General features: G+C 33.7%; 1 protein-coding gene across 1 annotated transcript in view; it reads right to left on the minus strand.

Moving 5' to 3' along the window:
• Positions 1-14,265, minus strand: part of DNAH5 (dynein, axonemal, heavy chain 5) — a gene marked incomplete at its 5' end in the record, with an annotated part of 114,425 nt that overhangs the window by 24,616 nt on the left and 75,544 nt on the right. Inside the window, 10 exons of the mRNA XM_008949754.1 lie at positions 202-323; positions 5,399-5,589; positions 5,690-5,942; positions 6,776-6,881; positions 7,419-7,601; positions 8,959-9,114; positions 10,949-11,104; positions 11,667-11,838; positions 12,980-13,107; positions 13,431-13,568. Coding sequence (XP_008948002.1) covers positions 202-323; positions 5,399-5,589; positions 5,690-5,942; positions 6,776-6,881; positions 7,419-7,601; positions 8,959-9,114; positions 10,949-11,104; positions 11,667-11,838; positions 12,980-13,107; positions 13,431-13,568 — 1,605 coding nt within the window. The remainder of the gene's footprint in view (positions 1-201; positions 324-5,398; positions 5,590-5,689; positions 5,943-6,775; positions 6,882-7,418; positions 7,602-8,958; positions 9,115-10,948; positions 11,105-11,666; positions 11,839-12,979; positions 13,108-13,430; positions 13,569-14,265) is intronic.

A 14,265-nucleotide genomic window follows, 5' to 3' on the forward strand; every position in this document is an offset into this window, starting at 1 on the left:
ATAAAGCAGATAAAGTAGAACAAATAAATATATCCTCATTCATGCTACCTAACCTCTCATTTCTACAATTTTACTCTGTATTTTCTCTGGCCTTGTTCTTAATTACATCTCTTGTGCATGCCAGATGTAAAATATGGGAGCAAAATTATGACTGGGAAACTGATTATTAACATTAAAAAGGTAATTAGTAGATATTATCACCTGATTCAAAATTTCTGCAAACTGTGGAAGTTTGCTCAATTCCACTAGGTTTAGCCACGTCATGTCAAGAATCCAACGAAATGGTTTGGGTGGGCAAGCCTGTAGATCCAATGCTGCACCTCCTACAGATAAAAACATTCTGATGAAATGCACATGGTATTCCAGGGGTCAAAATATATTTGATATTTCTTTTAAAATTATCTTTTATGGCCCATGTAACTTTCACTGGGGTACTAATAGCAATCTTGTGTACTTAGCATGTAATTCATAAGATCATAGGAAAATTTAGTCTGGAATGGTCCTCAGGAGGTCTCTAGTACAACCTGTTCGAAGCAGAGTCACCTATGAGTTAAAATCAGACGTTCATCCTGTCTGGTCTTAAAAAATTCAAAAGATGGAGACTGTACAATCTTTCTAGAAAATGTCTTTTAATGTTTGTGTGTCCTCATAATGAAAACTATTTCCCTTACATCCACTCTGAACATCTCTTTTTTCAGTTTATTTGTGTTGTCTCTGATATTCCTAGTGTGTGCTGCAGTGAAGAGGGAGGCTCTGTCTTCTGAATGGCCTTTTCGTAGGTATTGCGAAGGCTGCTACGAGCTGTCCCGTAAGCCTTCTGTTTGCCAAGCTGAACAAGCCCACTTCTCCCACCCTCCCATCTTAGATTAGGTGCTCAGTTTGGTTTTATAAGTTTATACAATGGTACTATCTGAATTATGATAAATTCTTTAATAGTCTCTTCCTTTTCATCTGTTCTCGTAATACAGTAAAGAATTTTGTATTTATATGAAAGATAAAAATATTCCTCTGAAGACCTTCCATTATACAGTCTATATTTTAACCCAATTTCCTGAAAAGAAATTGAAAAGAAAATCTTATTTTTTCAGTTGCAAACTCCTACCTCTTCTCTAATGAAACACACAGTTATAATGTCTAAGGAATGCTGCACATGTTAGAAAAATAATCTCCTGGGATGATTGAGAAAAAACCAAACACAACTAGAGAAGATGGAAACTATGGGCTGATGGAATCAATCCATCCTCGAACAGCCCAACAAGTCCAAGTATTCTTAAAAAGCATAGATAAGGCCAGATAGCACATTTCACATCCTCTGATATGCAACTGAAGCAGAAACACAAGGGAACACCTCTGGGATAAGACTATAATTACATTTTAAATAGATTAACTTTTAACTTTTTATCATAATTAACATTTTATCATAATTTTCTTCTTGTTGTAGCTGCCTCTTCCCCGGTCCTCCACAAATTAATTAATGCCACTTCTTGGGAAAATCAGAGGGTATTGGCCCAGTGGTCTCAAAAGTAAGATAATTTATACATTTTGTTCACTGGTATAATAAATTTCACCAACTTGTTACAAGCAGACTAAAAATACCACGTTGAAATAATAACTATTACTTTTAAGTATTTATATGTATGTGAGCCTGTATGTCTATGTATCCATACTCTCTCTATATGAGCTGTATTTTTTCCATACTTTCAAAATTATACCTACATGCTTACCAAAAACTACAACACTAAATATATATATTCAGTTCCTATAAAGTTAATATAGTAGTACTTTTACAAACCTTGTCTAATAATTCCATAGAATATGAAGAAGTTTTAATGCAAAGATCTTTTTTCTTATTCTCCATGCACTTCACCCTCAAATTCTCAATGAATGAGATGCAGAGAAAATGAATCACAAAAGCAAGAAGGAAAAGAGCAGAAGACAAACTTATAATTGGAGTGAAATTAGAACATTCCTTTCTTAAGCACAAAATTTGTTATTTAAGAAATTATTGTGAAGATGTTATATGTAGTACTTTTGATGCAGCTAAAGAACTAAGACTTAAAATTCTGACATATTATAGGAAAGAGTTGATGATGCTGCAATTGCTATAATGCAACATTTTTTTTTTTTCTGGTTTTCCTGAAGTCTCTTCTTCTTGTATTGTAGACTTCACAGGGAAAGATCTGATTCTTTGAGATGTTTTCCTGCAGTCTTCCAGTATGCCAGAATTTAATTTATAGTATCAGTGATGATTTACAGGAAAGAGCAGCTCTTCTTCTTTTAAAAGAATAAACACATGATTCAGAAAGACTAAGTATTTTTCTCCTAGCTGAATATCCTTAAGTAGAAACTAAAGAATCACCTCACTGAATCTGGACGTTAACATGCCAATTAACATTAAAGGTAGGTAAAACCTTATATGAGTGGGCAAGTAAATAGATATTATGAAAGTTTTTGCTTTTGGGTAAATTTTTAAGCATTTTTTTGAGGCAGAATTATTTGAAAAAGAATAACTACAAAAATATAAACAAAGTGTGCTCATTGTAATACTTGATAACTTCTTGCTCTTAATATACATATCTAGAATTTTGATAAATCCATCTAAGTTCTTGTGCTTAGTAATTTATGTTTCAGGCAATGCCTGAAAAGCTTTTCCTTCTACTACTTTTAATTTTGCCATTCATAGGCATACGTGAAAAGTTCCAGCATCTAGAAGAAATTGTGCAACGCTTTCCTCCATGCATAGATACAGTCAAGCAACAGAATTAGGTATGATTAATATATGATTTGAATGATTTCATGAACTACTGATGGGCTGATTAAAGGGCAAACTCTTATTCAAGAACATGAAGATCTTATGTACAAATCCAAATTATTTCTGTCACGCAAAAATGTAAAGCTACTTCATTTGCTTTTATTATAAAGTTTTCCTAGTATTGTACTTTTTCTTTCTCCTTTTACACTAGGGATGACAAGCTTCAGCAGCCTTGCAGAAAGAAAGGGCTGCTTTGTGAAATCCGAGATGCAAATACCGGTTTTCCTGCATTTCCTGTAACAATCTGTTAAACTTTCCTTAAAATACCCTCTTATGTCTTTCGCATTAGGATACATAGTTTGAAATAACTGCCTGGGATCCATGTATGGATCCCAGAACTTCCTCTTAGACTCTGCAAACTGAAATGATGGAAATCAAAGGGTGGAGAATGAAAAGTGTTTGAAAAAATCTAAAATCTGTAATCTGTTATTAGCATTTCTGTTACAAAATGGTACACTGTTCCAGAATCACATCTTTCACAAATTAAATACAATAGATTGACAGGAATATTTTTGCAAATTAATGGATTCTGTGAATCACAATCACTTTAGCCAGAAAAACTGTCTTGATTTCAAGATGTAACGATTAACTATTTTTAAAAAATAAAATAGCATACTTCATAATATTTCTGAAATAATATTGAAAAATATTTTAATTTAAGTCAACAAAGCCAAACATGTTTTGCAATTTCTCTGTAGCATGCTCTCTAATATTTATGGGGCTTAATAAAATATATTTTCTGTTAAAGGTCATATTCTTCACTTGTGCCAGTCCCTCACTTTCTGCTGGTAAAGGACACAGAATTCCCAAGTGTCAATATACCTACAAAATCATCAATGAAATCCTTGTATTTTCTCATATATTTTGGGGTTTGTTTCTTTCTACAATTTTAATTTAAAAAATCTATGACACCATCATGGGAGGCTATTTTACTATAATTTGTAATAATTCTGTTTTGATGACTTACGGTTACTTTCAAGATACAACATTAATACATTCAGGAAAGGCCTAGTGCTTGGCTTTAATGGAATATAGTAAATAGAGAGAAATTCAATTTATGTACTTTAGCAGAAGAAAAGATTTAGAGCTGATAATCTCCTGAGACTAGCTGAATAATGAGTCCTAGAGACTTTTTCATTTCAAATATAAATGCTTATTTCACTGAGACATCCCCTGATAACATGGCTCACAACAAGCCATGAAAGCTCTCCTGGAAGAGAAATTGAAAGAAGAGGAAGAAGAATTTATTTTTCAAATAAATACTTTTTTTTTTTTTCAGCTTCCCAATGATATTTGTTAACATGACATTCATTTTGTACCAAGAACTGTTCATCCAAGCAGGAAAATTGAACTATTTGCTCATTGCAAGAGATACCTCAGAGTTCAGGATAATTTTGGCTAGGCATCTGCCTGCTTCCCGATTTTATTTAGTGACGCATGAATAATATATTGTTAATTTGGTGTCATTTTATAGACGAGAAGAATTTCTCACTATCAAATCAACTGTGGTAAAGCTAGGGAGGAAACTGCAATCATATGTTCTAGACAAAAGTTACTAGAAGTACTACTAGATTTGATTATGGGTTCTCATAATTTCGAAAGGGGTAAGTGATGACTTCCTGCTTCAGATGCCCAAGGTATGTTTTCCTCTGGCAAACCACGAATCTGTGAGCTGAGGTGCCAAGAAATATGGTTCCTTGTCTAATGCTTTACTAACGTAGACTGTTCATTTTGAAAGCATTTCCAAGCATGACCTGCCTGACATCTGTGACAAATTGGAAGCTGGATACCATTGTCAAAGGATAAAGCCATTACAAAAAAAATTGGAAATCAAACCAGAAAGCTAACTTAACCTTGTTTCCTATTCATTTTACTCATTAAAAGCAGACGATCTTCAAGTCTAGGTTCACTACTTTGACATTAGTAGTGTCTAGATTAATTTGGACACTATAAAGACTCATTTTGAACACTAAAATTCAAACAGGTATTATGTGGACCTCCACATAAGCAATTCTTTTTCAGCAATTCATTTTTCACCAGAAGCACAAATTCACAGAGTACAGAGCAGGCAGACCTGGCTGACTGGGCTACAGAAACATGTTATGTTCGCTAAAAGTCAGTGTTAGCTTCTGGCAAAAGCCAAAGAAAGCTCAAGCTGAAACTGATAAAAGCCTGTAGCACCTCCTGGACTTTGTGTGGAGCTGGTCTGGCAACTTAGAGGATAGCTTTAGAGGATAGCTTTAACTTTGAAATGCAAAGCAGAGAAACAAAGGGGCAAGAGGTCACCTAGTTTATAAAAAGAAGGATACAAATATAATGCAAAAATATACAATTATGAAACCAATCGATGGAAAGAAGCAGAACTATCTTCATCTCAGAATAGAACACAGCCTGTGTAAACGGCAGAGGTAGAACTGTCATGAGGAACTGTGTCTAAATTCACTGGACCACAGCAGGGATAAGAACAGAGGCAGCTCCCATAGAACTACTAGTAGAAAATATGCAGCCAAAAAAAAACTTTGAAATGGTATCAAAGTTTAAAAAGTCACAATTAGCTCTACAAATAACACAATTTTTTAAACTTACCTTTACTGAATGCATGGAACTCTCTGTTTTCCACATGTCCTCTCTCAATATCGATTTTTAATGTCATGAGGAGAGTAAAGAGGAATTTGTGGTTTTCATGGAAACCTCTAACAGAATATGAATAAGTTTCAAAAGTAAGATACTCAATAATGTTTGAAATTCTTTTCTGAGGTACGGGAGACTTTTTAGATCTGAATCATGGAAACAAAGCACATAGAAACAATGTTACTAACAGCAAACACATTGGAAAGAAACATTCGAACAGTAAAAAAAAAAAATCTGTCTTCCTACCTGGCCATAGACTGATCAAACAACTTCAAGAACTGAGCCAGTGAAGTTTGATACATATGATTGACCATGCTCATTTCTGTAATAAGAAAATAAAGAATGCTTCCACGTGTGGCAGCAGGTCGATATTCCTCCTGAGCAGTGTTAATCTTCACTTCAGTTTCTGCTGCCACAGACAACTTTTCAGCTACTTCAGCAGCTGTTTGCTTAGTTGTTTGCAGAACACCAATCAAGGATTCATCATCTACTAGTGAACCTAAAAAGTCAAATATTGTATGTTTAGGACATTTTTATAACATTTTTTTCATTTCATATATGTAAAAATCAAAATGCCAAATTATAAGAATTATTTATACAAAATGCAAATTATTTGCTGGGTTTCAGAAAGCGTTTAAAATGGAGACCAAAAAGGATATGTAATGGTAAAAAACTGGTTTTATTTTCAACATGCTAAACAAATGCATTCAACCTACAACAATACGAATGTAACTATACCAACAGTTTTGCAGCATATACTAGAGAAATCAGCTCTCATGTGCACATAATATACCCAGTACTCCAAATATTTCAAAGTTTTTGATTTTGAGTGTGCCAGTCAAGAAGACATAGGGTCCTAAATTAATAGTCACACAAAAGTATTCACACATCTCAAGTACTTACTGATAGATTTGGTGAAGTTACCACCTTCTTTTTCCACCAAAGAGATAATAATTGATCATGTGCAGTCTCCTAACATACTGCAGAAGATTTTCACACCATTTAAAGCTAGTCTGTTTTGCTTTGCATTTTCAGTGGGTTAAGGAATTCTCCATGGTCAGATACCTTATCATTTGAGGGGCAGAAAGCTCTCAAGAATTTGATTTGTTTCACAAAACTTGCTCAGGTGTGAATACTTAGTGTCTAGTGTTGTACATGGTCGCATGCTATAGTACCAAATCCCTCATACTCTGGTAAATCATCATACTTCTAACTTCTACCGTTGGATGTTGTCTTATTGTATCTTGTATGGATCAATCAGTTTCTGTATGGAAAGGTTCTAATGGGAATCACTTTAACCTGCCTAATCTGCTTAATTCTTTGATACAGAACCTTTGGTTGAACTTAGTTTGTACAGAAGATTGTCTTCCAGTTCTTTCATCTTCCTTTTATTAAAGGCTACATCTTCCATGAGATTAACTCGTTCTGCTTCCAGTTCCTATTTTTAAAAAACAAGAAAAAGGCATGACAAATTATGGACTGTAACTATGAGTCATACTTAAATTAATTTGCTGATTTTTCAAGTTAATGAAATGTAATTGAAGATACAGGTGAAGAGTAGTATCTAGTTCTGCATTGTGCATTTTACTTTATCTGGCATCTCAAAGTTGGTTGTATAACATCCTCTTTTTTTTAACAATGTTTATTCAGTAATGTGCATTTTACTTTATCAGGCATCTCAAAGTTGGTTTTATAACATCTTTTTTTTAACAATGTTTATTCAGTATCTTATGAATTATCTTACCAATGCCAAACGCTCGTGCTTCATTATTTGTGTCATTTTAACAGTCAAACGTAGAAGATCCTCTGGGTATATTTTTGTTATCTGGAAATGTCTATACTGAATCTGAATACAATTTTAGAAAATGGCAAATTTTTTTTCCAGTTTGAGCATTCATTTTTCCCTGCATACTAAAAACAATTACATAGAAGAACCTTTAAATATCACTGTGGTTTGTGTGTACTGTTAGCTTACCTGTTTTTCAGTAAGAATTACTCTTCTCAGTAACTGATTCTCAAGCCCTTTCATTGTAACAGTGAAATCAATGATTGCTGTTTTTGCATTAATTTCAGGTGTGAAAGCAGGATTGGGTAGCTTTGTAGTGATGTACAGTCTAAATGTACTCATAACATCCACTTCCTTATCACCAACTTTCACCTGTGGAGTAAGTTAGAATAGTATTAAGCAGATGAAAATGAGCTTTATTCAACTCAATAATATTGACCAGATAACAAATAATCATTGGAAATGCCAAAGACAGGAAGTTTATTTCACAATTCAAATTTGTTATGAAAATAACAATCAATGACCAAAGCTAGCAGCTAGGATACGTTAGAAAAGTAGCATTTCCTTCCAGGTTAATTACCCTTCCAATTAATCCCAGGGATTACTTCCAATGTGGCTTCTAATGGATGGCTTCAGAACCATTTGATTTAGGTTTTTTATTTCTAATCACACCTCTGATGAGAATAGTAGAAACTACTGACCTTTGGGAAAATCATTGTTTTCTTGGGTTCAGGGAAAAATAAATTATTTGATCCAATAATGGAACATAAATTACTGGGAATTAATTCTATATTTATTAAGACTAAACAGACTAAAGAGAATCTTTGTAAAGGAATAATACATTTTTTTCAGTTTTCCACAGATTTTTTTACAGAAGGTATTCCAGATCAGTAGTCTAACTTGAAAGCTTCATGTGTACAATGAAATCTGATCAATCTGTGTGATCCTCCATGTAAGGCCACTTCAAATACCTGGCTTAAGAAGGAGTAGGACCAAACCACTCCCTTAAGCATATTGTTTGCTCTGACATTCAAAACATAACTACTCCACAAAAATAGCAATCATATTATTTTCATGAACAATCTAGTCTACCATTGCTCTCCTATCCTAGCCAATTACTTCAGATTATTTGAGAAAAATACGTATGGAAATATTCAGTGTGTGCAGTCATTTTATTTCAGGATGTTTGAAAATGGTTTGTTTTAAATTTTGGGAGTAATTTCTTTATTTAATGAAGATCAGAAAGACTCATGATTTTTCAAGGTTGGGAATATACTTAATATTATTAATAAAACTTCGTGCTTTTTGGCTTGTTCCATCAGAAAACAACTCCATTCCAGATTAATGATTCTACAGCTGCTACAGTCAATGCTCCACACTAGGAAGAGGGAGATCTTTTTAATTCTATTAATTCTGTTAAACGGTGTGAAATGAAATTACTTGAAAATCAATAGAAAATATTGGAAGCATTTAATAGGATAAACGTAACTGATTTCATTTTGGAACTTTTAGTAGATACTTCAGTATTTAAACTCAAATTTTAGACTCATGAACTTACTACTCAGCTGAGGCTCTGTCTCCTAGATTTTATTAGATCAGTTTGATTCTTCATGCAACCCTACTAAATACAACGTTTACCTGATTCAGTACAGATTTGGAATAAAAGGGTAAAATACCATTCATGACAAAAGCTAACCACTTATTCCAGGTCTTCTGTTTGATTACTAACCTTAAAAGAAGTTCCAGATTTCATGAAATTCTTTTCTAATACATTATCAAGGACTGGATCCAGCTCTTCACCTATATCTTCAATCATGAGTGATCGTCCCAGTGAAAGACTATCTTCTAGGTGTGTACGGAAATACTTGTCATTCAAAGTTATTACCTCAAAAAGTAAATTAAAAGTTGATGTAAGGGCAAAAATACTTTTTCAAAGTCTTAAGAAAACCACAGATCTAACTATAAAAAAAATTTGGTTTTTTTTAGTTGTGCTTTAAAGAAATAATAAATGGTGCAGCAATTTATGTAGAAATATTTTTTTGTGTAGACAATGAAAAATATCATAAAAGGTGAATTAAAAGACTGGAATGGAATCTACCCATCTTCATTATGAGAGTAACAACATACTGAATAAAACTGGCACAACTTATTGGGAACTGGAGATATTGCATATATTTTTTAAGTCAGAAGTATCTAACTTTAAATTTTCTCATCCTATTCCTATTTAATTTCTATTTCAATGTCCTGAGGACTAGAATTTCTAATTTTAGCTCTGAAGTTTTGAGAAATTCTTTCTGGAAACCTGAATTCAATCTAAAAAATTAATTGCTGTGACAATATTATGAATTCAGATCTTTGAAATATCATTAAATGGGATTCATAATACATCAAACCATTAAAAAACATGAATACATAAAGAAAACACTGATTTTTTTACTGCTTCCTAGATTTTTACTTCCAGGAAGTTCTAACATTATTTTCAAAATTTCCTTTGCAGGTATAAAATAGGGGCATTCTACTGGGAAACAGCTTTGCAGAAAAGGACCTTGGGATCCTTGTGGACAACAAATTGAGCATAAACCAGTGATCTGCCTTTCCAGTAAGGGCAAAGAGCATATTGGGCTGCATTAGGAAAACCATTACAAGGAGGCTGAGCAAAGCAATCCTTCCCCTCTGCTCAGTACTGAAGACACATATCTGAAGTCTTCTGTCTAGTTCTGGGATTATTTAGCCTCAGGAAGGCTCACAAGGGTACTTACCTATGTATATAAATACCTGGTAGGTGAGGATGAAAAACAAGGAGACAGACTCCCCTTAGTGGCACACAGTAGCAGGATAAGAGTCAATGGGCACAAATTGAATTAATTCCTCAACTTCTGTTCTGACAGTTTGCTTTATTAATGATGAAAGGGCAAGAAAATCTCACACTCATTTTAAGACTTAAAATCTTCAAAAACTAAGGATTTTAATACCCCCTATATTTGAGATTCAACAGAACATATGAGATTTTGCAATGCTCAGGTTAAGGGTTTAAGTACAAGTTTTTTCCCATTCTACCCCATTTGTGAAAAACACATTTGTGATGCAAACTGCCTGTGACACATGAATGTCTTTATATTAGTTTTTACAAGCAGACATTTAACCCTATTGGCTTAAGGTATACAAGAGCTATTACAATTGTAGTAACATACAGACAGACTAAATTGTCTTCGGTTTGGTTTCAACTGTTTGTCCTCAATCTACTTTTGTAGCAATAACTTCTAGTATGAATTCCAACCTTCAATTCTGAATTCTGGACTGCATTAATGTACTTTGACTACATTTTCAAAGCTGAAGTAATCTTACTAAGAGTTGCCCAATTCTCTCTCATTTATTAATTTCACATAGTATTCTTTTGCTATACTTTTTATCACTTTACCCTCTCTATAAAGAACATACTCAAAAATTCAGAGCACAAGGCTACCTCCTCCTCTTTCACACTTTTTGCTAGATTTCATATCAGTATTTACTTACTATATAATACTTTCCAAGTCAGTGAGTAGTATTTACAGCTCTTGTCAAGTTCCCTGATGATGCCTCTACATCACTGTCTCCATACAAGTTAAAGTTATCTCAGATATATGTGAGAGTTAACACTGACTCAGATGCAGATGTACCCTAAAGCAATAGTGTTTGAAGGAATATAATACAGCACATTATTTATCTAAAACATTGTTCACCTGTAATTGGTTATCCTGTTCTTTCTTCTTAATCCACGATTTTCCTTGAGTTTGTGGGTCTACCAAAAGCGGGTATCTAGTTGCCTTAGTGACAATGATACCATTCTGAATTGAGAGATCATCTCCAGGCAGCCCCTGAAGATTCCAATCACTAATCTGAAGAATATTAAAAAAAAAGAAAAAAAGTAAAAAGCAAGCTTGGCAGCCAAATTAAACATTAGAATCTATTTAGAGAAAACAAGGTTAAGAGAGCTTTTGAGGCTTACTATTTTTTGAAGGAAACTTGAAAATACTGGTATTGTCCTCTGATTTCTTATACATTAACAATGAATGAAAAGGCTTTATGTATTCTTGTTAAAATTTTCTTTGACAGAAATTTTTGAAGCTAGACCCAGATAATATTGACAGAACCAAAACCCCCACTGTTTTAGTAGATATGTGATATATAGCTGTGGTGATGGGTTCTCAATATACTTGAAAGTATGGCAATTGTCTAATTGCATATGTCACTCAGCTATAATATATAACTTGTTTATCATCTCTGAACATTTTTTCAGTACTGAGATGTTTAGTGGAAATTGGCAAGAGCATTTGGAAACGACAGAACTACACTGTACAGCAATATTTGGGATTCTATTCTAAGCAAGCATAATGTTGGTTCACAGTCAGAATATATTAATTGAAATTCAAATTAAACCCCCAAGCACCAAGAACTTACTGTTGGTGGATCTACCAACATAGAAATCACATTCAAATTTTCAGAAAAGGGGATTTCGTGGGCTCTAATCTCTGCTTCCCATAAATCTTTAAGCAACAGCGTCCTGAAGTTCTGATTAAAAGGTCCACAGTATGAAAGAAAACTTGTGCAGAGCAGCACATCTCCCACAAGTCTAGAAATGGAACAAAACCACATTTAAAAGGTGATGTACAATTTCAATTTTTATCAATTTAGACAACTAGCTTTTGAAACTTAAGAAGATTTCTGTTCCAATGACAATTTAAGGAGACAACTGTTACTCTTTGAGAACAACAAATAGTTTCTTCATGCTTCCAAAATATTTTTGTGGCAAAGCTTGAGTAGTGTTGTACGAAAACGTTATTTTCACCCCTACAAAGTAATAAAGCCCTGATGACAACTATTCCGTCTTTCATAACTGAAGCAAGAAATTAGCTTATTTCCTAAAAAAAAATATGTCTGTAATACAGTATCCGTCAACATATATATACTTTCTTCTCTTGGAATAAGCAGACCTCACCAGAAATGCCAATTTTGTCATAGGAAATTTATGGAAATAGATGCATTGCACAGAAGCTGAGCCTAAACTTTCAGGCTCTTTACCTGTAGCAATCGTTTTGACAGGTTTACTGTTTTCTGGACAGCTGGGCCTCCAGCTCCTGTGCTGCTCCACATGTTGTCATTTTGACAGCAGCACAACAAGGACTCCCAGGTTTCCAAATTTCTCAGCTTAAAGTCTACTGTCCCATGTGTTTCAACACACAGATGATAGTACAAGGGTTACTACTCTGTCTTTTATTCAAATATGACATAACTAATATCAAAAGTGATGCTTCTTTTCCTATCCCTTGCTTAAATAGCAAGGCATCCTTTCTTTTCCTTCTCAGTGTCAGCCTTAGAGTACCCCTAACTCCCACCTGTCTAAAGGTTTCACTCCCCTGCAACACTGGACCAAGTTTGGAGGGCAGGAGAAGCAGCCTGTAATACAGGCACATAACTGTGCTAGAAATAATACCTTTGGAAATATATTCCAAAATTGGAGGTATTGTTCTCAACCGAAACACAAGCACTTCACACTCAGATATTCACTGATGAGGAAATTCAAATTCAGGATAATTCACTTAATTATATAACTACATTAAAATTTCCAGGAGGAAAATAAAGTGTAACTTTTAGAGCTTCTGAACTGCTTATTTGCTCTTCAGGTTTTTACACATTTTTTTTTAGGGGGGGTAGGATGGGGTAAGAGGGTGGGAGGGTGATTTGGTTTTGTTTTTCTCTGGTGAATTTGATACCTGTTAATCTGAGATTTAAATTCTTTACTTTGCTGAGTCCATCTAACTTTTTCTCCACTCAGCCCATCTATAAGTGCAGAGGCTGTTTGCATCTTTCTTCTGCATGTTTCTGCATCATTCAGTAAGTCCTAAAATGGAAAGAAAATGTCCTACATAATAAACAATAGAACACAAAAATCTTAATGGTTATTTTATATATTTTTTTTATCCTCTTATTATGATAATTTATTTAAAACTCATTTTAGAGGACACTACATTGTCTAACATGTTCCTATTTACAGAAAAAAATTAACTATGAGAGAACACAGGTTTAAATTTCTTATTTTCATAGCTGATCTCATCCATGTCATTCAAGGTAGCAGGCCCTAAATGCATGTTTATATCAATTTCTGATTACATAACAGCATTGTATACAAACATTTTTCATAATACTAAAATACTTTTATCATACCGTTTTCTCCTTCATTGCTGCATCAAACTTTGCCTGCACTTTATCCAGTTCAGCTTGCTTTTCATCTAACACCTCCTGAGCCTTTGCCAATTCTGCATTAGCTATTTTCAGGCGGGCTTCCTGTTTTGCCAAGTTAGCCTGCAAAGAAATAGTAAAATAATAATTGTACCAGATTTGAATATCCTTTACTGAATTATTTCAAGCCTGCTTAGCTGGTAACCATGAGACAATAATACATCAAATTAACTTTTATATTAATACTTATGCAAATATTAAAGTATTTAAACTGACAATTATGTCACATATACACTGCAGATATGTTTTTTTTTGTTAAATAGCAAGGTTCCTACTAAATATTGACAACTTTATTTCTTTGGAAAAAATTACATTTAAAGAAGCTGGTAAGGAAGGAAGGTTTCTAATCTGTACATATTGATGAGCCAAGAGGAACAATCATTTAATCTCAGTGCTTGATTATATGCTTTATTAGTATTTCTTTTTCATTTTTACATTTTGTAGCAATCAATTACCACAACAGGAGACTGGTCCTTTATCAGCTAACAGTATAGCTTTTACCCACTAGAAAATCATGGTCTCACAACAGTGAATCTTCCCACTGCTTGTAGCATTATAAACCGATACCTTTGCTGAACACAGGAAATTAATCAAATAATTTTTTTTACTCATCCGCCTGCATTACTGTTGCTTTTGTAAACAATGTTTTTACTAGTGAGAAAAGATGACAAAAAGACTTGAAATCACCAAATCACCACTCAGAAGCTTTCCCATTTTTATGTTGTGGTTTTGTTTTTTTGGTTTTTTTTTCCTCTCTGGT

This window comes from Merops nubicus, unplaced genomic scaffold (genome assembly GCF_000691845.1).
Source record: "Merops nubicus isolate BGI_N331 unplaced genomic scaffold, ASM69184v1 scaffold531, whole genome shotgun sequence".
Lineage (NCBI taxonomy): Eukaryota > Metazoa > Chordata > Aves > Coraciiformes > Meropidae > Merops > Merops nubicus.